Raw genomic sequence first — 27,765 nt, 5'->3', positions numbered from 1 at the left:
CACACACACACACACACGCACGCACATACACCACGACCCTCGTCTCGATTCCCCCCTCTACGTTAAAACATTTAGTCAAAACTTGACTAAATGTAAAAAGTAGTCAGGGTTGTGGACACAGGCCTGTTTACCAATACGATTTGGGCCTATTTTGTACGCCAAATTAATAATTATCGGTACGACAATACGCGACACACGCACAAAATACGACTGAGAAAAGGTCTAGAATCCGTTTTCCAGTGTTGGTGTGCTGATTACGGGATGGTACAACTGATACCGGTTTCGGTCTAAGGGAGATAACTCTAACAGCGAGTCTTCAGCTGTGGAAACCTCGTTCAGTTGTTGGCACGTGCGATCGTCTGGACAATCGTGGCAAAATGAAGCAGACAATTTTGCCAGTATCGGATGACGGTACCAAGTCTAAACAGCAGAAGCAGCAGATTTTCTTGGAGAAATATAAGAAAGAGCCAGGAATTGTGGAGTCTACTGTGGGAAACACTGCAAGTATTGTAAATCAGATTTCTCCGTTGCCTATGCCGGTGCAGTAACACGAAATTCTTACTCCACGAAATATTTACTCCGGAGTAAAAATTTCGTACGAAATTCTTACTCCGAGTACACCTTTCGTACGAGAAAAGAACGCCACAAGGCACGAAAAAATTACTCCCTCCATGAAATTTTGACTCCCCAATTTTTTTTACTTCCAGTAAAAATCTCGTACGCGAAAATGAGATGCGGGCGAAGGGATAATGCCAAGATACGTGATCTCGCGCAAACAAATGTCGCGCTTCCCTCCCGGCCTCCACCCCTTCCACCACCAGGACTTACAGGGGACAGGGGAGTAAAAGTTGCGTACACCTGGCGTGGAAAGTAAATTTCTCGTGTTAGGGTGGAGTAATTTATTCGTTATTTATTCGTCAGGGGAGTAACATTTTCGACCGAAATGTGACTCGGAACACACCTGTCGTGGGGAGTAATTTTCTCGTGTTATGGGGGAGTAAGTTTTTCGTACGACATTTTTACTCCGGAGTAAAAATCTCGTGGGAGTAATTTTCTCGTGTTACACCGGGAAATATGACATCGAACGACACTGCAGTTCCAAAACTCACCTGGACAAGGTTGCTGCAAAGAAATCCGCTGAAAGCTGCCAAGGAATTATAAAGTTCATTCCCGCAAAGCTAATCCTGCCAGAAGAAAAGGCTGTAGTCCGTGCTGAAGCAATGTTTTCTGAGATGATTGTAAAAATGAACTTGCCACTGTCAACCGCAGATGTTATTTCACGAAGTTCATCTTTTCATTATTAATCTGTTTGGAAGACACTGGTTATGATGCTACAAACTAACAGGTAAACTTTACAATAATCCCTGTTTTATCCCTGTTGTATTGGAAGGAGTTAAATTCTGAAGGTGTTCACAATACATGCTATTCTTACACAAACACGTTTGCACCCACGCGCACATTTTCCCTAGCCCATATGGCTTTGCTTGCAAGGGTACACCAACCTTTTGAAAAATACACTCAACTGTTTGGGAAAGTACTCTTGCTTCGGGTTTAAAGTAAACAGGTCTGTGGACACGTAGGACAATGCGTGTGTCACGTTATCTATTCTATTCAGTCGCAAACTATCCCCTGATATCAATTCATGAAATTGGCAGCGTTTGCTGGAATCATGGTTTAATGCTATTTTTACCAGATCTAAACTTTTGGTGGATGTGCAACCGGAAAGGTAAACAGACACCTGCATGCTAGAGACAAGAAGATTACGAATTGTGCAGGGAATTAATCTTTCTGCATTGACTGAGAGACGCAAAACCAGTCTAATTGCTACAACATGGATACACATCCAGACGACTTCCAGAGGGTGTCTAAATGTTCAGTGTACTGTATAGATCAGAAGCATACATGATTTATACTCGCACTCATTTTCTCTCTTCTTTTACTTCCAGACCTTTCATCATCACTCACGGCCACTGGTCAGTACAGGTCACTAGACACTGACACCGTGACCATTCCAGATTTCCCGGTTCTCCGTGATCACAACGCAACTGCTGTCCTGTTCCTACCGTCCAGAATCACCACAGGAGAAAACCAACGTGCCATTCATCGTAAGATTTTTTTTTTTTTTTTTTAAATTAGTGCCTTATTCTAGCTTTGGAAAAATCGAGAAAGTGTTTTTGACAGATACCATCCAAATAATACATTATGAAAACAAGTACAAGTTCATTTCTACTCATGTTAATCGTTTATGCTTTCTGTGCTGAGCGACATATGGTATGGAATTTCTTTCGTAACTCACCTCCCGTCAACCTGCAAAACTATATCTGTCGAAGTAGTTTCAAATAAAGTCAGTAGGCTATGCTTCCGAATAAAAAATATAAAAAAGGGTATTTTCTGAAATGTTTAATTATAGACCAAAACAAAACATTCACGAGTATGTTGTTGACCTGATGGTCTTTATGGTAGACAGCAAGAGTTGCATGTTCAAGAAGTTTAAGCAGTACATTTGAAAGAGCAAGGTAATTTAAGGTGGTATAATTTTAATATGGTAGGTTCCACTGTGAGGCGACATGGAGGGTATCTTTGACGGACTCATTCAACATTCATACCCATGCACATCACCTCAAACACATAAGCTTTGTTCTTGAGTCAAATTTATTGGCTTCATAAATATTGTGAATTTTTGTCCGTTTGCAGATTGGCTTATCTATGAATATTTTCGAAAATATCTTGCGATCTACGTACGCATAATGTAACACGTGAAGAAGAACATAAAAAGTTCGTCAAAAGGAATCTAATTTGCATTTCAACCCATTTGCCTTCCTTATTGTTAATTTTTTCTTTATAAAGACTACTTGAAATAAACAAAATGTTTAACCATTTCAAGGCCTCTAAACACGTTTAAAAAAAATGCAGGTCTTTGCTCACTCTATCAGATCTGCCAAGGCTCAGTTTACACAGGAAAAATCATCTGTCGACTTGAACACATACCAATAATCAACAGCCTCACTGCTTCTTGGAGCTGGAGTTTGTGTGTGGAATGAATTACACATGTGGCGTTTTAGAATATAATTCATAGAAGATGTACATTTGTGCAGAAAGGCTTTAATTTAATAATTAGGTCTTCGTGATGTTCTCTTAAAATAACTAACATGTGTTTCTTACCAGGCTTTTACATGGGATATGGCCATCCTTCCGTTTTGAAAAATACCAGAACTGAACACTTTGTATGGGTACTCTCTTTGCGAATGTAGAATTTTATTAATTAATTTCTTAAACGCCACACGTGTAAACATTCCCTAAAAAAATCCAGCTCCAATAACCAGTCAGGATGTTTATTCCTGGTATATGTTCAATCAATCAATCAAAGTGAGACTTATATCGCGCGTATTCCGTGGGTACAGTTCTAAGCGCAGGGATTTATTTTTATTTTTTATTTTTTATATTTTATGCAATTTATATTGCGCACATATTCAAGGCGCAGGGATTTATTTATGCTGTGTGAGATGGAATTTTTTTTTTACACAATACATCACGCATTCACACCGGCCAGCAGATCGCAGCCATTTCGGCGCATATCCTACTTTTCACGGGCTATTATTCCAAGTCACACGGGTATTTTGGTGGACATTTTTATCTATGCCTATACAATTTTGCCAGGAAAGACCCTTTTGTCAATCGTGGGATCTTTAACGTGCACACCCCAATGTAGTATACACGAAGGGACCTCGGTTTTTCGTCTCATCCGAAAGACTAGCACTTGAACCCACCACCTAGGTTAGGAAAGGGGGGAGAAAATTGCTAACGCCCTGACCCAGGGTCGAACTCGCAACCTCTCGCTTCCGAGCGCAAGTGCGTTACCACTCGACCACCCAGTCCTAATAATTATGTTCAAGTCATGAGATTTTTTTTCTCTATGTAAACGTCTTCGCAGATCTGTGTAGTGAGCAATCCTGTTTTGAAAAAGGACGTGCCTTTAAGCCTGTGTAGACGGTTTGATTGTTGAGATACCTGGTGGCAATGACCGCACGGGTGGCAAGAGGTAGTAATGCACAGATGACAACAAACCGACCTGTTAGGAGGCCTTGATAGGGGGAAACATTTTGTTAATTTCCAGAATCTTTATGAAGAAATAATGAACGAGAAGAAAGTCTAGTCTTGAAGTAAATGCAAATTAAACTATGTATACTTTTGACAAACTTTTCTGTTCTTATTCACATGTTAAAATGTGTGCAGAGATCGTTAGTTACTTCCCAAAAACCATGTTTCAGGCAACAGGCAAACGGACAATACTGGACACAAGCTATGCTGACCGGCTCATGGACTGACTACCTGATGCTGGAGTACACCAACAGTGGAAAAAGTCTGGAACAAAATGTTGCAGAATGTGAACCATGTACCGGACCACGTGACAACTCAGTATCATCTTCAAACCATGCAGGAATCTGTTCAACCAAAGATACTAGTTCAACTCAGTCACACGATTTGTAAAAGTATATTTCAGCCTTCTGTAGCTCAGGGAGTTTGAACCCCACTCTTCATCCGTTTGGGAAAGTATTTCTGATTGTTTTGACTGCACAGGTTGGTAATGGTACTCTGATGCTTCTGCTGCCGAGAAACCCCACTCGCTAGCGCACCAGCTGCCTGTTATGGGTAAGCGACGTGCCAGTATCTCCTGCAAAGGAAGTCAGAGTAAAACAGCAGCTTAGTTTGAGCTTTTAAGACATTCGTACCAGAGAAAACGTGTACGTGTTTGTTTGGAGAGGGTGGATAGAATCATAAGACACGCTGTGTCTATGTGACGTAGAGCAGGTTTTCAAATTCATGCTGAAGCACTGTGTGATCGCTATTTTTTTCAGTTGGGCATAACTTACCTTGATTTCAGATAGACTGGGAACCGAAATGAGGATGTTTACATGAATAAACTATGCTGATATGTCAGTGAAACCCGGCTATATTGAAGTGGCACGGGACCCGGGAAGACCTTCAATATAGCCGGAACTTCAATATAGGCAATTCTCGGTTATATTGAATTTCCCTCCTTGTTCCTTCAGAAATTCAATATAACCGAACTTTTGTTCACTATACGTTCTTATTTCCGTGTCCACACATTGCGTTTGATGTGAGATATATTCCCATTAATCTTTCACCTGTTGGCTGTTGTTCTTCGAGCCTCCTTGCTTTTTTCTGCACACACACACGGACACACACTCACACACACGCACGCCCCCCCTCCCTTACACACACAAACACACATTCCATATTCCTCAGCTACTTCCTTTCTTTTTTTGCAGCCTGTTTCCAGCTTCTGAATAAGCTCGTTTTTCTTTTAATTGTCAGACTCACCCTTTTTACATTTAGTCAAATTTTGATTAAATGTTTTAACATAGAGGGGGAATCGAGACGAGGGTCGTGGTGTATGTGTGTGTGTGTGTGTGTGTGTGTGTTTGTCTGTCTGTCTGTGCGTGTGTGTGTGTAGAGCGATTCAGAGTGAACTACTGGACCGATCTTCATGAAATTTGACATGAGAGTTCCTGGGTATGATATCCCCGGACATTTTTTCATTTTTTGGATAATGTCTTTGATGACGTCATATCCGGCTTTTTGTAAAAGTTGAGGCGGCACTGTCACACCCTCATTTTTCAATCAAATTGATTGCAATTTTGGTCAAGCAATCTTCGACAAAGGCTGGACTTTGGTATTGCATTTCAGCTTGGAGGCTTAAAAACTAATTAATGACTTTGGTCATTAAAAATTCGAAAATTGTAATTAAAATTATGTTTTTATAAAATGATCCAAATTTACGTTTATATTAGTCTTCATCATTTTCTGATTCCAAAAACATATAAATATGTTATAAAAACAAGCTCTAAAAATAAAAAAATATAAAAATTATGATTAAAATTAAATTTCCGAAATCGATTTAAAAACAATTTCATCTTATTCCTTGTCGGTTCCTGATTCCAAAAAACATATAGATAGGATATGTTTGGATTAAAAACACGCTCAGAAAGTTAAAGCGAAGAGAAGTACAGAAAAGCGTGCTTTGCAGCACAGCCCAACCACTACCGCGCTAAACAGGCTCGTTAATTTCACTGCCTTTTGTACGAGCGGCGGACTACGGTCATTGTGAAAAAAATGCAGTGCGTTCAGTTTCATTCTGTGAGTTTGACAGCTTGACTAAAAGTTATTTCGCCTTACGCGACTTGTTTGTTTTGCAGCCATTTTTGCTAGTGTACAAAGGGAAACTACTTGCATGAACAAGAGAAATTAAGTCGGGGAGAACTACGCACCACAAGACTACATGGCGTAGCTATCAGAGGCCTGCGGCATTGTTAAACTGTAATTGTTATCAGAGACCTCCTGACTCGAAAGTTGATGCTGATCTGGCCTCTCCCCTTCTTCAACTGATTGCGCTGACAGAGGCGTGTCATATCATTCGGCGCCCGCGCAGTCATTGTTCTTAAAAACGGTTAAACAAATCTTTGGAGCAAACATTTAATATAGCCAGGTAAAAACTTCCCTTGGGCTGAATTTTTGTTTCAATATAGCCGGGATTTCAATATAGCCGACTTCAATGTAGCCAACATTTTTTAACAAAGAAAAAGTAGAGCTTCGGCCGGGACCTGAAAAATTCTTCAATATAGCCGGGATTTCAATATAGCCTACTTCAATATAGCCGGGTTTCACTGTATGTGTTTAGAAATAAAGAATAGTTTTAATGATATATGATGGTGTTTTATTTTTTAACCCAATGTGATATTTTCGTATTTGAAAACAAATTGTACACTCTGTTGTCAATTTTACTTTCAGATAAATAAATCTATCATAATGGAAATCATCTGTTTGTGTTGTGTTACTTACCCATTTTGATCAATGTTGAGTCGTCCATATTCCTGTGTGTACGCATAGTATGCAGTTTGAAGGTAGTAGATGTCCGAGCAAACATAGGAGGATGTGCTGTTAGGCTGTCTATCTCCTCATCCAGGTTTTCCAGATATTTGAATTTCGTTCCCTCTTGGAGTTTCTGCACTGACACCTGATAAGCAAAATACACGTATCACTCTGTGATCATGGCAGAATGCATCATCCGTATGCCCCGTTCAAAAATTACCTTGAGATTCTAAGGTATACACATCAATTGCAGTGGATCACAAAAACAACACGAACAGTATATTCAGTTTAAAAATTCATGCAATGAGAGTCAATAACCCGATTTAACCCCAGGTAGATTCAGGGTCCCACTGACTGAATCTCATATAGTTGCTTTTCGGCACACACCACACATTTTCAATGGGACTGTGAGGTTTTGTTAATACAGTAAAATATATAGTAGCAACGTACTGTCTGTTCGAGACGTTTGAGAATACCGATCTATGCACTAACGCATCATTTTTGTAGTATGACTGTCCGATATTGCGTACTCCTAAAAATCAATAATCAAAAAGTTTGAACTGCTGTAATCGTGTTTCAGCATATGTCTGACACTGACAGTGCTTATTTGCTTCCAAAACGGCTTGCGATATCACGCCATCAGCGTTTCGCCACTGCTCAGAAAATCTTATGATTTCAGATCTAGTTTAAGATCGGAAATCACGTGTGCTCGTTTAAAAAAACGAAATTCATTTATTACTTCCCTTTGACCGTTTCGCAAGATGTCAGGATCACTATTAGTATTAGCACATGAAAGCAGCCCACCGCCATTTCAAAAAGTTTCACTGTTTAGTGGTGTCGATGTCATGTAGTTCTTCTTCGTCTTCGGCGTTCCAGGATGTCATGTAGTCTCTTACTGTCGCAAATAAAAATACCAGGATAATTGCAGTTTTGTCCGCAAGAAACAGGCGTTGCGCAATGTTAACTTGATGTCTAGGCTACATGTTTCGTTGTGTGACTGAACAATTACTCAGAATTCCAAGAGAAAATAAGGATAGTCGCGTGTGAACATCACTGTGTAAGCATTTATTCTAAACTGGGCCGTTCAAGGACGAAATCCTTGATTAAAGATAGGAAAATAAACAACACCAGATGCCTGAAATAATAGCATAAATCCATAATCTTTACATGCTTACAGATCTGTGGAAGCACATCAACTGATCTGTGAAAAACACACCTGACTTCGATCTAGCATGCAAGAGGTAGCGACTAAACGGACTAGTGTGTCAACATCACAACAAAGAGAATCACATACCATTTCGTATTGCCGCTTATGCTGGCTCTGTTTCAAGCAGTTCCTTGTGGCCTCGCCAGCATTTTGACGACGAAGAGGCTCTGGCTGAAAACCGGTCCGTATTCCACTTGTCTTCCTCACTGCTTGAGCCGGCCATATTTGTTGTTCAAGGCTCGTGACGTAGCACACGTATGTGCACAAGGTCATGAGCCAAGACTGCGCGCGCAATGGAACGATTCAGAACAACCAAAAACGAGTCAAAGTATACTTTTGGGGCTTCTGTGTTCATTTTTACACATACAATTGTGGTTAATGAATTAAAAGTGTCAACGTATCAAAAGTGACCCTAAACCTTGGACTTTTCCTTTAATATAAGTCCGGGGAGTGTCTGGTAACAGTGTGAGGGTCACCTTAGTCACAGGCTTATAACTCAAACAGTTTTTGCTCTTTTCTAAAACGGGTTTCACCACTGGATAGAGCATAAAAAACTCTTTATGAAAATGTAAAAATATGAAAATCATGCAAAGGTGACATGCGACTCATTTTGTGGTTGAGGGTCACATATGTCTGCCACAAAGGCTCATGACTTCTGCCGTGGTCCAAGTGGGAGGATTTTATTTTAATCCTGATGACTGGTTTGTTTGTTTGTTTGTTTGTTTGTTTGTTTGCTTAACGCCCAGCCGACCACGAAGGGCCATATCAGGGCGGTGCTGCTTTGACATTTAACGTGCGCCACACACAAGACAGAAGTCGCAGCACAGGCTTCATGTCTCACCCAGTCTTTATTGGATGTCGTTATTCAAATGCAATCCGTCAGAGACAGAAATCTTAGAAGGGAATTACGTTGTATTGTTTCCTGCTTTGCCTGGCTCAGGTCGGGAAATTCAGGACCGAAATGACCCTAGGTGCAACTCATTCCTTTTAATGAGTTTCAAGTTTCTTAAAAGTTTTCGCAGCTGTTGGTAGACTTTATTGGATGTTGTTATTCATATGTATCCGTCAGAGACAGAGAGCTTAGAAAGGAATTACCTAATTGGTAGACTTTATTGGATGTCGTTATTCAAATGCAATCCGTCAGAAACAAAAAGCTTAGAAAGGAATTACGTTGTATTGTTTTCCTGCTTTGCCTGGCTCAGGTCGGGAAATTCAGGACCGAAATGACCCAAGGTGCAACTCATTCCTTTTGATGAGTTTCAAGTTTCTTAAAAGTTTTCGCAGCTGTTGGTAGACTTTATTGGATGTCGTTATTCAAATGTGTCCGTACGTACCTGGTAGATTTTATTGGATGTCGTTATTCAAATTACAAACCGCCACAGACAGAAAGCTTAGATTTTTTTGTATTTTAAGAATAAAAAAATAACACCCAAACACCAAAATGAAATAAATATTTCGGAGTAAAAACTCCTTCTTATATTTATATTTTATTTTTTTGTATTTTGTATTTTTTATTTTTATTTTTTTTTTTTATTTTTTATTTTTTTTTTGCGCATGAAAAGACTTCAGGCCAGACTTTCTTTACAAAACCGGGGAGGTAGGGTATGGGAAGGGTTTTTTGGTTTTTGGCTCACGTAAGTGTAGCCTATGCGATGGTAAACTTTGTCTGTCTGTGCGTGCGTGCGTGCGTGCGTATGTATGTATGTGTGTATGTCTGTGGTAGAAACTTTAACATTTTTGGCTAAACACCGAAATACTCATTTCACGTGGTTAATTTTCAAGCACCATCTTCAAATTATTGAAGCAATGATCAACATTGTGTCGGCATGTGTGTAGTTAAAGCGTGTATCCAAAGAAAACGGGTGGTGGGGGGTTTTGAAGGGTACAAGCAGTTGACTGATTTGTGTCGTGTTTGGCATGTAGACGGCAGGTCAGGTGTCAAGATCAGGTCAGGGGTCGCGCGAAGGATTGTGGTCCAGTTCTCACCTCGCCGATTCGCCGGGGAAGACGATTTCATGTTGTTCGGTTTCTAAGCTCCAGAAAAGTAAATAAAGAAGATACCAAAGGGAGATTTCCTACAATTTGATCTGCACAGCGTGTTTCCAATGTCCACGCGAGGAAGAGCTGTCGAAAGCGCGGCAGTCAGTGTCGATCTTGCAGCCGTATCCCGGTAAGTTCAGAGACAGACTGTCTAGTGTCTCCCACTCTGATAACGTGTCACCTACTGTTAATCCGTTTTGTTTTAATTTCTTTTTATTTCAGCAGACACGGCTGTCAAACACAGTGCTAGGCAGTCACCTCTAGTGAAATGAGTTGATCTAGTCTTAAGTACTTTGCAACAACTTCCTTGAACGTGAAAGACAGTTTTTGAATGCTAGATCTGTATCGCGTTTCATTCCAGACTCGATCCTCTCTTTGATTGTAGATCTACTGTTTGCTGTTTACGCACTATCATATGATTCGCTATGTAACGTTTGGTAAGCTTACCTTGCAACAGCTTTCTTGTCTTTGTTGGCATTTCTGGCTGTGTTGACCGTCAGAATTATTTTAAGAACCAGGCGAGTTGATATGATGCGTTAGTTTTAACTGTGTGTGTGTGTGTGTGCGTGTGTGTGTGTGTGTGTGTGTGTGTGTGTGTGTGTGTGTGTGTGTGTGTGTGTGTGTGTGTGTGTGTTTGTGTGTGTGTGTGTTACGGAGTGAGTGAGTTTGTGTTATGTTACTGTTTGTTGATTTCTTACGGGAGCCTTGAAGGCTTCGCCTCTTGTTTAGCATGAAAAGACTAGGTGTCTAAAGCAGAGTTCCACTATAATTTTTGGTTTGAAAAGTTCACAAATGCTTTGGGTATTACCAAATGTAGGCAACTAGATGCTACAATGAATATATATATATATATATATATCGCAATAATTGATCATTATTACAAAAGGGGAGATTTGTGCGCATGTTCGGGGTTATGCTCGATACAGACCTAACACAGAACACCCAAACCCTAATGGGGTGCTGGGCCAATGTAAAAGCAATGTTTTGGCGTCAAAACATTTTTCATATTGCTTCTAGATTTCTCTCAAAATTAATTAACTTAATCGATGTGCCAGCTCTGAGCAAAAGCAAAATGGGCGGAGCTTAGGTTTGTTCCAGCTCTGACGCAATTCGCAAAACGGACAATATAAGGCCCTTATAGATGAAATATGTACTCCTGATGATAGAATAGCATATATACTGTTCAAAAAAAGAAACGCATAGTTGCTAGTTGCCAAATTTGTTTTATTTTTTGAAAAAATTAACAGAAAATCCAATATTTAGATTATTTGTTTGAAATTTGGTATGGACACAGTTGAATGCACACACAGTTCATTTGCATCTTCAAATCAATCAGTCAATCAATACGATTGGGTGCCGAGGCAGTCAAGTCAGTAGGGGGTGTGACTGCCTTGAGCAGCAACAACTGCCCGGCACCTTCTGGGCATGGACTGGATCAGATGCCGGATATCTTGCTGTGGGATGGTGTCCCACTCCTCCTGAAGTGCCTGCAATAGATCGCGGTGATTTGCCGGCGCTTCTTCTCGCCTGCGCACACGTCTGTCCAATTCATCCCAGAGGTGTTCTATCGGGTTCATGTCTGGCGACATGGATGGCCAGGGAAGCACCTGGACATGGTGGTCGGTGAGGAACTGGGTGGTGAGTCGTGCTGTGTGCGGGCGAGCGTTGTCCTGCTGGAATATGGCATCCTGGTCAGCCAGAAGAGGAAGGGCGTGTGGGCGCAGAATTTCCTCCACGTATCGCTGGGCAGTTATGCGCCCTTGGACGTGCACCAGGGTGCTCCTTCCAGCGGTATTGATCGCCCCCCACACCATGACGCCTCCACCACCATGAACGGGTGCCTCATCCACACAGTTGGGCGCGTAACGTTCGTTTACTCTCCGGTAGACCCTCCTCCGACCATCATGTCGCTGGAGCAGGAAGTAGGACTCGTCGCTGAACCACACGTGTCTCCAGTGATTCCGGACGGTCCAGCGAAGGTGCTGGTTGCCCCACTGCACTCGGTTCTGGCGATGGCGGCGGGTGAGGACAGCTCCTCTGTGAGGTCTGCGAGCTCTCAAACCAGCTTCATGCAGGCGGTTCCGCACGGTCTGGTCCGATAATCGGTGTGGCCCGGGGAGAGCCTGGACAGAAGATGAGGCCGACAGGAAACGATTCCGGAGGTGGCGGAGCCGTATGAAGCGGTCGTGAGCAGCAGTTGTCGCCCTTGGTCTTCCCGCTCGTGGCAAGTCAGCAACGGAGCCAGTGGCTTGAAACCTGACCCACAGTCTACTGATGGTGCTCTGGGACATGTGGAAGTGCCTGGCGATTGCACTTTGACTTTGGCCTGCTTGTAAACGACCCAATGCAATTTGGCGGTCTTCTCTGCTCAATCGGGCCATCTTTCGTCGCTGAATTGTCGTCTGATTTCTTTGTGGCGAACAATCCGCTTTTATGGGATTTGGAAGACATGGTGAGAGCTCAATATTCCCCGAGTTTCATGAGATTACACTGAAGCATGACGAGTAGTCATGCCAAATGAGCAATTTTGACATTGTAGCCACTGATAACGCATGCGTCACGTGCAGAGCTCACTTGTGGCAATGGACGAAAGGTCGACGACCAGATAAACATTTTCTGCAGTTTGGTGGATATCCTTGTAGCCATATAACTAAATTAACCAAATATTACAAGCTATGCGTTTCTTTTTTTGAACAGTATATAAACCGTTATTTTCTAATTTTTCACCGATCTTTATGAAATGTTGTGAATTTCAACAAGAATAAAAAGTAAAATTTTGGCAGTGAAAAAAACGTTAAATCCCGTAAGATCTACTTTATTCATAGGTGTGTGTGTGTTGGTTTGTAAGAGCAGTGAGTGATAATAGCATGACGTTAGGCTTTTTGAGCTAGCATCGTGGCTTACGCGCTTAGGACGAGGGTTAATGACAAAACCAGGAAATCCCAACAAAGTGTCTGTGCATCAGTCATTCCTGTCCCTTTTCTAAGTTACACACACACACACACACACACATACACACACACACACACACACACACAAACACACACACACACACGCACGCACGCACACACACACACACTGAAAAAACATATGCAAGCATCAACATTTCAACGAGACAAACCCAATGCTGGTGTGTCGAAGGAGATAGCCACAGCGGGCTTGTTCGAATCAAAGTATCACACCATATCTTCAGCGTATTACCAATGACTGTCCCAATATATAGACCAGTTGGTCTAAGAGGACGTTAAACCCTAATAGTCAGTCAGTCTCTCTCTCTCTCTCTCTCTCTCTCTCTCTCTCTCTCTCTCTCTCTCTCTCTATTCCTGTCACCGCCCTCAATCTGTGCCTTGTACAATGATCTGGTAATTACACCCCCGGTATAGGGGTGTGTATAGGTTTCGGTCGATGTGTTTGTTTGTTTGTTTGTTTGTGTGTTTGTGTTCGCATATAGATCTCAAGAATGAACGGACCGATCGTCACCAAACTTGGTGAACAGGTTCTATACATTCCTGAGACGGTCCTTACAAAAATTGGGACCAGTCAAACACACGGTTAGGGAGTTATTGGTGGATTAAAATTATACAAGGACTTATAGAGGGACATCTTAATGGTCAAAGGGAAATAACCATTCTCACTCAGTCACTGCCACCAACTGAGAAGGTTATTTCCCTTTGACGGGGGTGTTTTTCCTACCTCGAAGGAATTTCTTGTTTTATTTAAGTTTATTTTATTTAATTAATTTTATTTAAGTTTTTACCTTGTGTTTTGTGTTAAAAAATAAATACATACTCCAGAATTGACAAAAAGTGTCTTGTACATTTTAAGTGTTCTTTGTAAAATATTGCCCCAGCCCCTCCACCTGTGAAGAAAGGACACCTGTCTAATAGGGACACCATTACCATACCCCAAGGGTGTCCTTTCCCAATAAACATGCCAGAACTGGGCCATTGCTGGCTTTTTGCTGGCAAGTTTGGTAAAGCTGGCCATAAAAAAACCAACACTGGGCCAATTATGGTTTGCCAACAAAGGCCCAGTTATGGCTTGCCATCACTGGCCCATCTCTGGCATTCCAGTAATATTGTCGGCCAGTAAAATGCCTTAAGGTACTAGAACACACCTGACAGTACGCTGGAGTAGCCTCCCTTCCCGGATTTAGAACGCGTTTCGTGTCGTAACAGATTATCCACTTATTAGCCATATCCGTATGCAAAATAATGAAATAAACATTAGGAATTGTCAGAAGTTTACAACTATCGACATTCTCTATCAGTGCAATAAAAAACAATCGTTAGAACTTGCATTTACGACATGTCGTGCGTGAGAACGTGTCACTGTAAACAAGCACTTCTTGCCTGGCTGAAGAACCATACGAGTCAATCTAAAACAGACAAGTAATGCAAAGCAGTCTGCGGATAAACATAACAAACTGCTGATGAAAAAGTGTGTTCGTCCCTGCTCTGGATAAAAGACATTGGACTGATGACAACGTGGCAGCGTTCACGCGAACAGATTTTTTTCAGATTATCGCTTCTACATTTTATTGCACATTGCAGATCAGAATTTCACACTGGAAGATGACAAATTGGTCTTGTGAGTTGAGAACCACATGTTCTTTGCCGACAGAAATCACGATGGGACAAGATGCAGATTGTGTTGAAGAGATGTTTGCAGATTATCGCATCTACATTTTATTGCTCAGATCAATGCACGAAGTTGGGGTAGATCTGAATTTCGCAATGCCGGAAGACGACAAATCGGTCTTTTGAGTTGAGAACCACATGTTCTTTGGCGGCAGAAATCACTATGGGACAAGATGAGGAGGTTAATACTGACTGACTTTAGATGAAGAGTTCCTAGACCTGGTTTTTGTAGAGTGGCATCATGATGATATCCTGTTTTTTTATATTTAGTCAAGTTTTGACTAAATATTTTAACATCGAGGGGGAATCGAAACGAGGGTCGTGGTGTATGTGCGTGTGTGCGTGTGTGCGTGTGTGTGTGTGTGTAGAGCGATTCAGACTAAACTACTGGACCGATCTTTATGAAATTTGACATGAGAGTTCCTGGGTATGAAATCCCCGAACGTTTTTTTCATTTTTTTTGATAAATGTCTTTGATGACGTCATATCCGGCTTTTCGTGAAAGTTGAGGCGGCACTGTCACGCCCTCATTTTTCAACCAAATTGGTTCAAATTTTGGTCAAGTAATCTTCGACGAAGCCCGGACTTCGGTATTGCATTTCAGCGTGGTGGCTTAAACATTAATTAATGACTTTGGTCATTAAAAATCGGAAAATTGTAAGTTTGACATTGATTGACAAGTGTTTGAAGCTGCTAGTGATTGTTTAATCTGATATTTTCCAAATTATTATTTTTTTTTTGACTATTAAGTTTTTTGTTTATTTTTGAGACGGGTTGTGTAAATAGTTAAGTTGTAAACAATTTGAGGATTGTTTTTAAAAAAGGCACAAGATTTCTTTTAGTTTAGTATTTTATGATACTCTTTTGTGTGTGTTTAGTATTGCGAGAAACTGGTGTATGATACAACTTGTTGATACTTAAAACAATTTTGTGAACGTGTGTTACTGGATCCATTGTATTACTTTGAGATTACTTTGATATTTTGACATTGTAAAGATGGCTGAGCATAGTGATACTGGTGGTAGCACATATGATCATTATTTGGCATTGGGAGAGAAGCATGGCTTAAAGGCAGAAGCTTTATTTAAGTTTGCTCAAGATCATATGGATAGAGAAGAGAGAATTCAGGAAAGGGAAGCGAAGAAAGTAGCAGTTTAGGCTGAGACAAAAAGATTAGAAGTTGAGGCCGAAGCAAAGAAAGTTAAACATTAAAAACCCCGTCTTGAGAATACGTCACAAAGAAACTCTGCTGTGCTGGGGCTGCCGATGAGGGTAATGTTAAAGTCGCTGTGAATAAGTGCAGGCAAGCAGGTGCACAAATAACTTGTAGAAAAAGCACGGAAAGCCTCATGTTGTTAAAGAGACCCTGTCAAAAAATATTTTTGTCCTTCACAGAATAACAACCACCAAAACTCAAACACTGAACTCCGAAGGTTTGTAATCTTTCCTGTGCACACGTTGTCATAACCCACAGTTCTTCAGAGCTTTGTATTAATGAACTCTTCCTCGGAGTTGCCTTATATGTTCCCTTTTGTGATTTCAATTTGTCTATTTGTTTGTTTTTTTGTCTGTTTATTTGTTCGTTTGTTTGCTTTATTGTTGAACCCCACATATTTACAAACTTTAAAAAAAAATGTTAATGTCCAGTTTCAAGTTATGCACTTAATGATATTTGTGTTGTGTTTTGTTCTTAGGTATGATGCTTCTGGGCAGTTGTATGAATACTTGTTGCAACTTTGAATAGTTACAGGCCTCGATTAAATTTTACCTTCGATTAAATTCAGTCAAAACAATGTAGGTTGTAAAGCATGTCCTTAACTGGGCGAAGTGGACTACGCGAAGTCTATTTCACGAAGCTGGCAGCAGGAAGCTTTAGCACTGAGTTTTCGGTAAAACAGATTATGCCGGACTGGGTGGCCGAGTGGTAACGCACTTGCGCTCGGAAGCGAGAGGTTGCGAGTTCGACCCTGGGTCAGGGCGTTAGCAATTTTCTCCCCCCTTTCCTAACCTAGGTGGTGGGTTCAAGTGCTAGTCTTTCGGATGAGACGAAAAACCGAGGTCCCTTCGTGTACACTACATTGGGGTGTGCACGTTAAAGATCCCACGATTGACAAAAGGGTCTTTCCTGGCAAAATTGTATAGGCATAGATAAAAATGTCCACCAAAATACCCGTGTGACTTGGAATAATAGGCCGTGAAAAGTAGGATATGCGCCGAAATGGCTGCGATCTGCTGGCCGATGTGAATGCGTGATGTATTGTGTAAATAAATTCCATCTCAAACGGCATAAATAAATCCCTGCGCCTTGAATATGTGCGCGATATGAATTGCATTTTTTTTAAATCCCTGCGCTTAGAACTGTACCCACGGAATACGCGCGATATAAGCCTCATATTGATTGGTTGACAATGCAAAGTCTTCGCGAAGTCGACGTCGGGCTCAATTAAAGACAGCCTTTACAAATTGATGTCGAGCCGAAGGTTTTCAGATGACGGATTTCTTACAAGGCTGTATGTCAAGGTCGTTGAAACACGTGCAGAGTTTAATCTCTGCATGGACCAGGTTCTCTGTATTGTCCATGAATTTTCACGGCAAGCAGAAAAACATGTTCAATTTCACTCTCTCTATTTCTCTGCTAAGAGATTTGTAAAATCTGGGAAGAAAGTTTCTGCTGACTTTCAGTTGTTTTTTTCCAAACTTTGATTTTTTAAAATGTTTAAATTCTAACCATCACACGTATCTCAACATGCCTAGATTAAAGTAGCGTAAGATGAGCTTGGAAAAATTGCATTGAAATTTGAGGAAATAATGGTCCAAATCACCACTTGTCCGTTATGGCGCTGTCCAAAGTCGGAGTCTCTGTTCTTGCGTACTAATCAAGTTAAAACCAAAAACAAAAACTCTCTATTAAAGCATGACTATTTCAAATCTTCTTTAATATGGTGCTGATATTGTCCTTCACCCCCCGCGGGTTAGGGGGAGTCCCATATTGGTTGGAACGAGAAAGAATTTACCCGATGCTCACCAGCATGTCGTAAGAGGCGACTAACGGATTCTGTTTCTCCTTTTACCCTTGTTAAGTGTTTCTTAATCAATTTTTGTAAAGATTTTAGTCAAGCAGTATGTAAGAAATGTTAAGTCCTTTGTACTGGAAACTTGCATTATCCCAGAAAGGTAATATATTGTACTACGTTGCAAGCCCCTGGAGCAAATTTTTGATTAGTGCTTTTGTGAACAAGAAACAATTGACAAGTGGCTCTAGCTCTATCTCATCTCGATCCCCCCTTCCCCTGTCGCGATATAACCTTCGTGGTTGAAAACGACGTTAAACACCAAATAAACAAACAAAAATGGTCCTTCTCGTGTATAAAGTTCTGCTCATGATCTCACACCTGCCTGGCTTATTGCATGGGATAAAGCCCCCCCCCCCCCCCCTTGGACACATATCAACAATCAACATTCTGACTGCGTCCTGAGTTGTAATTTTGAGACAAATAATTTGTCTCAAAATTTGATTGTTTTTGTAAATGGGTTTAAGAACTTAATTATTAAGTTCTTAACCCCATTTACAAAAACAATCAAATTCTGCACAGAAACCAGACAGCCTGTTGATTGTTAGAATATGTCCCAGTGGAAAGATGACCTGACGCCATGTTAAAGCCTGACCAGACCTAAGATGGCGGGCGGTATCGTTTATACGGGAATGGCTGTGCTGTGCTTTCGCGAAAAGTGGAGAATTTTCCTTTATCGCTCAAGCGTTGCAACTTGTGAATTTTGCTGAGCGGGGAGCTTTTCCAGACCACAATATTCTCTTTTCTTGAAATTTAACCCCCCAGAGCTAACACTTGCGTAGCCGTTATTGAAGTGAAAATGGCATGTTTTGTTCGATTGAATAGCAAAATGAAGAATTGAAAAGTTTTGTTTAGCACTGTTGAAGTATACGGCTATCATATTCGTCTCAAAAGCACAGCCTCAGTCGTAAAACATACCACAGAACTGTGGTTTTTGGGACCATTCAAATTTGCACACCAGTCTACTAGCTGCGTGAAGGTAGGTAAACTAGTAAACACAAATAAAAAAGAAAAACTGACATAAATGCCTTTTGTTTAGTTTCAGATGTTACTTAGGTTTTATATTCAAACAATGTTTACTGAAACAATTGCTTTTCTCACATTTTAGGATAAAACAAACACAAAAACAATACAAAGAAACATCAGAGGATGCGATGCGTTCATGTACGACGATCAAAATTCGAAATTGGAACAAACCAAGTAAAAAGTTCACCACCTGCTTCGCTTTCAGTTCAATGCTGGTTTAAAGCTAACTGCCTCTTTAAGTGTTCCTTGAGTGTGTTCCTTTTACAGTGTCTGATGGTAACTCCGATAACATTTATTGGCAACATCACACCCTCTCCCCAGGTAGAAACGTATCTTAACCGCATCTTGTATTCCTTTCTTATGCTACCCACACATCAAACATCTAAGGTTTTAGTGCATTTTACGACATACGTGAGACATGATATCCCTTGCGTTGAAATTCAAGGAACATTTTCACACCTACACATTGTGAATTGTAAGGTTTTGGGGCAAACCGGACTGCTGTTATAGTGTTCAACAAAACGATTAATGTGAAAAAGCCCTCAAACAATTAATGTACTGGCCTGAGCTAGGGTTTACTGTCTGTGAAAAGGCATGCAAGACAACGAAAAATGATGTATGCTTCAGAAAATGGTACACACCTTCATAGTACGATATTATCAGAGTGCATTCTGATCAGTGTACAATCTGTTATTGTTTGTTCTTAGATTGTTTCACAGAGAGACAATTCTGTTGTCTGATAGTGTCAACAGTACTAAAGTTTCACATTTGCAAAGTTTTATGTTATGTCATCATTGTCAGTACTCACGCACTCATTCTCGCACAAAAAAGAGCAAAAAAATGCAAAAGCAAGAGAGAGAGAGGGGGAAGGAGGAATTGAGGGAGAGAGAGAGAGAGAGAGAGAGACAGAGAGAGAGACAGAGAGAGAGAGACAGAGAGAGAGACAGAGACAGAGACAGAGAGAGAGACAGAGAGAGAGACACAGAGACAGAGAGAGAGAGAGACAGAGAGAGAGAGACAGAGACAGAGACAGAGACAGAGACAGAGACAGAGACAGAGACAGCCAAACAGACAGACATACAGACAGACAGACAGACAAACAAACAGACAAATTGAGACAGAGAGACAAACAGACAGACAGAGAGATACAGAGACACAGAGAGAAAAAGAGACAGACAGACAGGCAGAGAGACACACAGATACACAGACGGACACACAGACAGCGACTTGCAAAGAGAGAGAGAGAGAAAGAGAGAGAGAGAGAGAGAGAGAGAGAGAGAAAGAGAGAGAGAGAGAGAGAGAGAAAAGAGAGAAAGAGAGACAGAGACAGAGACAGAGAGAGACAGACAGACAGACAGAAGACCATTTGTATTTCAACAAAACATGTCAAAACTGGCCCTTTGAAGATGCAAGTTACATTGCATCACAAATGAACTATTTCATCCAAAGGGTACTTTTCATGATCTTTTTATTTATGAAATGAAGGCAACCATCCACATCATAATTGGCCTATATACGGCACTACCAAATGAATTTTAAAAGTCTCATGGTCTCTGCGTCTTGACATCTGATCCAGTGTCAAAGCCTGAGCAGTAGCAGCAGCAAGGATTCAGAAATAGCTGCTGAGATCTTGACCACCGGATCTCATGGTCACTCTGTAGGACCTCCCACTCTCCCCATGCGAGGCCTGGCAAAACACAAACAGGCGGACAGTGTAATGTCACTCAGAGATTGTAGAGTACACTGTGCACTCTGCAGTCTTTGTGTCAATCATTCAAGATGTTTGAATAACGAAGAACACTTCTCAAACATTCGGTTTACTTTAAAAAAAATTAAAAAAAATTAAAAAAAATGTAAAAAAAAAAGTGGGAGGAGGATGGGGGGATTTCATTCGACTCGGTTAGGAACACGAGTGACCAATAATGTTTGAATCAGTAATAAATAATGGACGTTACCCAAAGAAATTAACCTATTAAGTCCATTATGTGTGAGTGCGTTGATCTGTTCGACGTATACAAATGTGAAGTTTCGGTTTGTGTTTGAAAATACCTTTTTTAAATCATAGCTACAAACTTTTCTAAACGTTAGTGCTGCACATTGGCAGCGATTTTCAACTGACTTGTTTCTGAAAAAATCACTTGAAAATTTAGGTGAAAAATTGGCTGTAAGTTTGCCATGTGAACAGCGCTTTACAAAATGATATGAGAGCCACTCACCGAGCCCAGACAACTGTGCACGTGTCGTGGAATGATGCCAGAGTCGTGACCACAGATACGTCCATTCCGTGTCGCTCGGAAGCGGGCTTGGTAGCCACTTTGGGGAGAAAGAAATAACACTCGGACGTGAGGTAGGAAGGCGTAAGTACAGGGTTTTCTTCAATTGCATGGTTATGTTTAAGAAAAAGTGCGATAATAGAATATATAGCCTATATATAGAGAGAGATAATATCAGTCTTCCGGGCTGATGCGCAATGCGGATATAATTATGTCATTCATTCTTTGCGTTATTGTCAGGATATTATGGGAGAGAGAGAGAGAGAGAGAGAGAGAGAGAGAGAGAGAGAGAGAGAGAGAGAGAGAGAGAGAGAGAGAGAGACAGACAGACAGACAGAGAGACAGACAGAGAGACAGAGAGACAGACAGAGAGACAGAGACAGAGAGAAAGTGAGAAAGTTAAATCTCGAGAGTGAGAGACAGAGACAGAGAGAGAGAGACAGAGAGAGAGAGAGAGATAGAAAGAAAGAGAGAGAGAGAGCGAGAGAGAGATAGAAAGAGAGAGAGAGAGAGAGAAAGAGAGAGAGAGAGATAGAGAGGGAGAGAGAGCGAGAGAGAAGATAAGACAAAGATAAGAGGGTAATAATGTAAGCATTTGCTTTTTTTTTACAACCAGCCCACGTCCGTTTGGGAAAACTCCAAAGGTAACAATTAACTCATTACGTTAGAGAGAGATCGAGAGTTAGAGAAAGACAGACAGAGACAGACAGAGAGAAATACGTGGGGGGATTGATTAAAACAGAGGCACACAGTCATTCCGAACAAGACAAGACATGTCCGAACAAGACAAGACATGACCAAACAAGACAAGACATGACCGAACAAGACAAGACATGCCCGAACAAGACAAGACATGACCGAACAAGACAAGACATGACCGAACAAGACATGACCGAACAAGACAAGACATGACCGAACAAGACAAGACATGACCGAACAAGACAAGACATGACCAAACAAGACAAGACATGACCGAACAAGACAAGACATGACCAAACAAGACAAGACATGACCGAACAAGACAAGACATGACCGAACAAGACAAGACATGACAAGATGCATTGTTACGAGGGTAATAGGTATAAGCAAAAATAAAGTAAATGCTTAGTTAAAGAGAAAGTGGGAATGAACCTTACCCTCGAGTACTCCTCCAGCCAAAGTTGGGGTTTCCTGCTCCACCTGGCAAGCCATACATCAGCACTAAATTGCCCCCTTGTGACTGTACTCCACAGTTCACTGAAATGTTTTAGACCCAAACAAAATGTGTTGGATTAGGGTAACCCGACCGACCCTATTTTTTCCCGCCTACCCTAACACTTTTTTTTCATTTCTCAAAAAATAAATCCACACAAAATAACAACTTTTGGCACATTTTGCGAACCATACCGAGACTAAGGGAAGTAACTTCCTTTGAGCTTAAGACAGAATGGTGTTTCTGATGTTTTCATATTATTATGAGGTCAACTAAATATAAAAAAAACCAAAAAAAACTAACTAACGACCCTATTTTTTGTGGTCACGTTAATAATAATAATAATAGCGCTGTTCACCGCCAAATGGCAGTCTCATATGGCGCTTTACATCAGACATTAAAATTCAACATTTTACATATAAAAAGTTTCCTCGTAAGAAATAACATACAAGCATTAAAAAAAAATTCATTGACAACGACCACTTATAGTTATATAAGATAATCTAGAAAAATTGGTTTTAAAAAGATGAAAAATACATAAGACAAGACATAACCGAACAAGACAAGACATGACGTTACCCTAAACCAAATTTCTGTTGGTCTTAACTGTACAGTCGAACCTGTGTACAAAGACGACCGATTGAACCTACGAATTTAGATACCAATACATCTTGTTATTCACGCAAATGTCGAATTAATGGAGACAGAAAAACATAAAGCTACAAAAGTCAAATTCAAGTCATCGGTAGGAAAAACAATTTGCCTAAAGCGATTTCAAAACATTAGTCAATCTGTCGGCTTAAAGGAATGAAACAAAACAGACTGGGTTTATTTGTTCCCCGAAACCAGTCAAAAGTCTGGCCGAAACTCTTCGGCCGAGACAGCGCTGCTTGGAAGGATCTAGGGGAAAGGCCCCAATTAACGGACACTTAAGGTTAAACCCATTTTTCTCACAAAGTATATAACATAGCGCAATTTGGAAAACGGATTATTGTAGATCTAACCTACCTTTATCTTCATGTTGAAAAAATTGAAACAATCTGTTATACTTTAAAAGTTATTAAGGTTTGAATTTTTCGGCAAATTGTCCGGTTTTGGGAAACCTACTGCCTAAATCCGGACAGGGGGTCACCAAAATCCGGACACGAAATTCGCTGCTTAATAGAGTAACAAAAGTTGCTGAAACCATGTTTTAATTAACAATTGCAACCGTTTTCTCTTTCGTGAACGTTCATGTATTTTTATATTTAATTATTATGTTGGTTTTTGCAACTTTTGTCAGTCAAAATGCAAGTTTTTATGAAGATATGTATATTTTTCTCGAGAGAGGGTTATGCGTTATTTTTAGTCAAGCAAATTAACCGCACGTTCAACTACATACACACACACACACACTCACACACAGACACACACACACAACCACACACACGCATGCACACACATACACACACACACACGTACACACACACACACACACACACACACATTTATTACATATTACCAGGGACCTATATTTTTTACACATATTACATAGTCCGTTATTTGGGCGCACGTGGTGGACGGTATTTGGAAAACCCCACTAGTTGGAGTTACAATGCAGCTGTTGAAAAATGCGTTCATTTAATACGTCGTATTGCATGGTATTTACTAATAGAGTACAATACAATACAATACAATACAATAACTTTATTAATCTCTAAAAGAGAAATTGCATAGAGTGTATGTACTATCTACTTCAACCAATCAATTCATCTTAGAAAGTCGTAACTTCTTGCTGCACTTAGTTTACAAATGTCTAAAATTACAGTGAGAGTGCGAAAAACAGAAAACCACTCACCGTGCAGAATGCGTGCGTTCAGTTGCCATGTTATTTTGGTGCGAAGTGTAAGGGGATATCACTGAATCGTTTCGCGCAAAATTTTTGTTGTTGTGACCTACCATTTCTGAGATATCGCGTGTCCGTTATTAGGCGCCCGTCCAGTAATTAGGGCCTTTCCCCTACGATAACTAACAAAATAGTTAGCACGAGAAAAAAAAGTATATTTAATATCAAGGCAGATTAAAGATTGAGAAGAAGCAAACTAGAAATAAAATAGATGCGACTTGCAGTTCAAGTCGCATCTATTTTATTTGTGGCAACATTTGATTTTGAACAAACCTGATTCGTCGATGTCTGTATCTAGCGAAGTTGCGAAGGCCCCCATTGTTTGTTCTGAAACATTTTGGTAGCTTGCTTTATCAAAAGACTGTAATTACGCTTATTTTAAGTACATTGTTCGAAGGAGTTAACAGTTTTCAAAAACCGTGAATATGTTGCGAAACTTAAAGCTTCCTTGTCGCCCCCCCCCCAAAAAAAAAAACCCCACAAAAACACCCACCCAGCAAACAACATCAACAACAACAACAACAACAACAACAGCAACAACAACATCAACATCAACAACAACAACAACAACAACAACAACAACAACAACAACAACAACAACTACAAAAAACAAAACCAAAAAACTACCAAACAAACAAACACCACCGTCTAATCGACCGAATAGGTGGTATGTTCGGTTTGGGTTTTCAAATAATGTCATCACACACCAGGATAACCTTAAAATGCCACTTTTAATGATAATTTTTTAATTTTAAACGCTGCTTTTTAGTAATCTTCACAGACTGTACAAGGTTGTGCCAAGTGTTTATATCAGAAGACGTAAATTTAGAGCGATACATGATAATACAGGTAATACATGAATTAATTGGGTTTTTCCGTCAGTTAATTCGTGTATTACCTAGTTAATACACGTATTCCCTGGTTTCACAGATTAACTGTAACATATATACACTCTCTCTCACGCTTGAGTTACTAAAGGCAAAAAAGGAAAGCGTGACACATTTAAAGATATCCATTTAGATGACACTGATCAATGCACTGAGAGTCAGAATTACAAGATGGCTGACACCTACTTTGCGACCAGATCGGCGGCCCGCATACGGCGTTTTTGTAAAAGGAGCATATATTGTACAGACAAGCTATTAGCGTGTGGTAGCCAAATTCAAAGTACCATGGAGTATTTAACATCAGACTGGTGGTCAAACTAGTCAGCAAGACCCAACCTGATTTTCTTCGTATATTTTTCAGGAATAAAGTCCAACATGCCCCAGTTACCCTCAATCTTATTGGCACCGTCTCAAATAAACACAAGCGAGCCTTGTATCATTGTCAAGTTGTGAATTGTTATATAAAATTTAGATTTTCCCGGGAAATTAGTTCAGTTTTTATGCAATAACCACAAACTAAATAGAAAGAAATCAGAACATTTGGCAAATGAACCAAGTCTGTTGGTATGCAAACTCTTCATGGTTAATTCAGAAATATCAATGGTGTTTGAAATGAAAGTGAGAAGCCAAACTGACATTATTCTCTGGTGTTAGAAACACTCAGCATTTCATGATTTGGCTGCAAAGAATGCAGCAGTTTTCTGAATTGCACATAATTATGACCCATTTCAAAGTCATTTATATAGGACAACGGTGTCCATGCCGCAAACCAAAAAGTAAGCGTCGGCCATTTTGAACTCCAGACCCGTTAGTACATTGATCAATGTCAACCAAACTGATCTTCTCACAAATTTCAAGTTCTCTTTTGAAATTTACTTAAACATTTCATGAAAATCTGGTCACAACATTATGGGCACATTATTTTGGACCTACTAAGGTATGAAAAAGCAAAACTTGTACCCAAAATAAAAGAATTATGAACAGCTTACCTGTTGTCCCTTCACTAAGTATTTTCTCGGGAGAATCACACACCAATGTTGAATCGACGCCCAAAACCGTCATGTTGTGGAAGCGACCTTTGGACTCACTCTGGTTTTTAATCTTCATTTCCAGGTTTTTCATTGGCTGAAAATGACGTGAGATAACATCTATATCATCCCCATGTGCACTGCATTGGCTAATACTGACGTAATTAAGACCTTGAGTTCAACACGACCCAATGATATGTGTCCAAGACCACGACCGTTTCCAAGTGAGACTCGGCCAAAGGTTCGTTCTGGGCTTAAGCCTTCTTGCAAGATTGACATGATGACATCTGCATATACAAGCAGCAGATCATCCAATCAGACGAAGCGTAATATATGCATGGAATAGGGTTTCCTGCTCGAAAGCCAAGAAAGGATTCACGTCATTGGTCAGTGTATTTGAGAGAGAAAAAAATGGGACTCCACCCACTTTTTTCTGGTTCGTGCTTGTTTTCCGGCAAAAAGACGCGTTCACCTGAAGGTGTCAATGTCAGAATGGAATGTAAAATGCGGGGCACAAACAGAGTGTGGGGATGGGAGGGGGGAGGGGGGGGGGAGGGGGGAGGGGGAGGTGGGTTCGGAGGGGGTAAGGACACTGGTGAAGGTGAAACGAGTCAGTACACAGACTTTAGGAATTTCCGAGGAACAGCGGAAGCAAGTTAGAGCGTCATGCTCTTTAAAGCGACAGAGTCACGAAACAAGAAAATATAATATCGTACCTTCCTTAAAGAGTGGATAGTCCAACTTTGGGCTGAAGATTACTGCGTTTGTGCTATTTCCGTGAGAGAAAAGGTAAATGATTCAAGTGAAGAACTACATTTTTGTGAACATTTAAATATGGTGCCAGTTGTACTTTGACATGTAAACCTCACTTTTCTTGCTCAAAACATGTTAGTCTTTCACTTTCATAGCCTCAATGACGTCAAATGTCTTCCCTGTGAATAAATTAATTTAATCAAATTCATCATGCGTCAATGAGGCTCTGTTTCAATTCGGTTAATAAAAAGGTTGGGTTTTTTGTCGGAAAATACGATATTGAGCGTGGCAGAGCATAGTCAAAAAGTAATTTTCGTAATGCCAGACTTCTTGAACGCAAATTTCTTTTGCAATGACGTAACAAAACGTAAACAATCATGTTGATTTAAACAAGATTTTATTCAAATTAAGTATCATGAATCATGAATCAATAATAAGCAAAAACATTCAGAGCTAACTCAAGCAAAAGCTTTTCTCGCTTGGCCCAAACAATTACAAAATAGCACGAATAAGCATGATAGTAGACGTTACAACATTAATATGCCATAAATGTAGAATACTACAATGCCTTGCCGTAGGAAGTCTGTGGCACCATAGGCGCCTTCCTGTAACATTTACGTGGTTTTAAGTGTATTTTGTTTAACATTTCTCAGTTCCTGGAGCCCTTGCAATGATTATAATGATGACAAGAAGCAGAAGTTTCAAAGTAGTGTTACAAAATGTGGTTGTCTTGAAACAATTAACACGGGTTTTTTTTCCATGTTGAGTGCAGCTGAGAATAGTTCTGTGTGAACTCAGTTATGCTGGTCCGCAGTAACCGAGCCGCTACTGTCGGAACTCGCGATAAAAGATAGGCCTAACCACAAAAAACA

The 27,765-nt window shown here is 40.4% G+C and overlaps 2 protein-coding genes and 1 long non-coding RNA gene across 3 annotated transcripts in view; 2 read left to right on the top strand and 1 right to left on the bottom strand.

Annotated features, from left to right (window-relative positions):
• LOC138945442 (uncharacterized) overlaps positions 1-27,765 on the top strand; it is a 387,771-nt gene that overhangs the window by 163,634 nt on the left and 196,372 nt on the right. The window lies entirely within an intron of this gene.
• LOC138945431 (uncharacterized) lies at positions 1,377-5,850 on the top strand. The gene is made up of 3 exons (XR_011448993.1): positions 1,377-1,726; positions 1,947-2,105; positions 4,269-5,850. It is a non-coding gene; the product is annotated as an uncharacterized lncRNA (long non-coding RNA).
• LOC138945430 (uncharacterized) lies at positions 20,327-26,370 on the bottom strand. Its single transcript, XM_070316861.1, has 5 exons — positions 26,102-26,370; positions 24,499-24,552; positions 22,285-22,384; positions 21,092-21,188; positions 20,327-20,562 (listed from the first exon to the last, which is right to left on the bottom strand). Exons 1-5 carry the CDS (start codon positions 26,232-26,234, stop codon positions 20,485-20,487), a joined length of 462 nt encoding a protein of 153 aa, XP_070172962.1. The 5' UTR covers positions 26,235-26,370; the 3' UTR covers positions 20,327-20,484.

The sequence above is a fragment of the Littorina saxatilis genome, linkage group LG13 (assembly GCF_037325665.1).
Source record: "Littorina saxatilis isolate snail1 linkage group LG13, US_GU_Lsax_2.0, whole genome shotgun sequence".
NCBI classification, from domain to species: Eukaryota; Metazoa; Mollusca; class Gastropoda; order Littorinimorpha; family Littorinidae; genus Littorina; species Littorina saxatilis.
This window is presented reverse-complemented; position numbering and strand designations above follow the sequence as displayed.

Excerpts from the sequence above, each read along its gene's own strand:
- LOC138945430 (XM_070316861.1), bottom strand. The coding sequence starts at position 26,234 with ATGAAAAACCTGGAAATGAAGATTAAAAACCAGAGTGAGTCCAAAGGT. Across the intron at positions 24,553-26,101 it reads ACTTAGTGAAGGGACAACAG|AACAAACAATGGGGGCCTTC; the intron begins GTAAGCTGTTCA and ends AAAATGTTTCAG. Across the intron at positions 22,385-24,498 it reads TACAGACATCGACGAATCAG|TGAACTGTGGAGTACAGTCA; the intron begins GTTTGTTCAAAA and ends AAAACATTTCAG.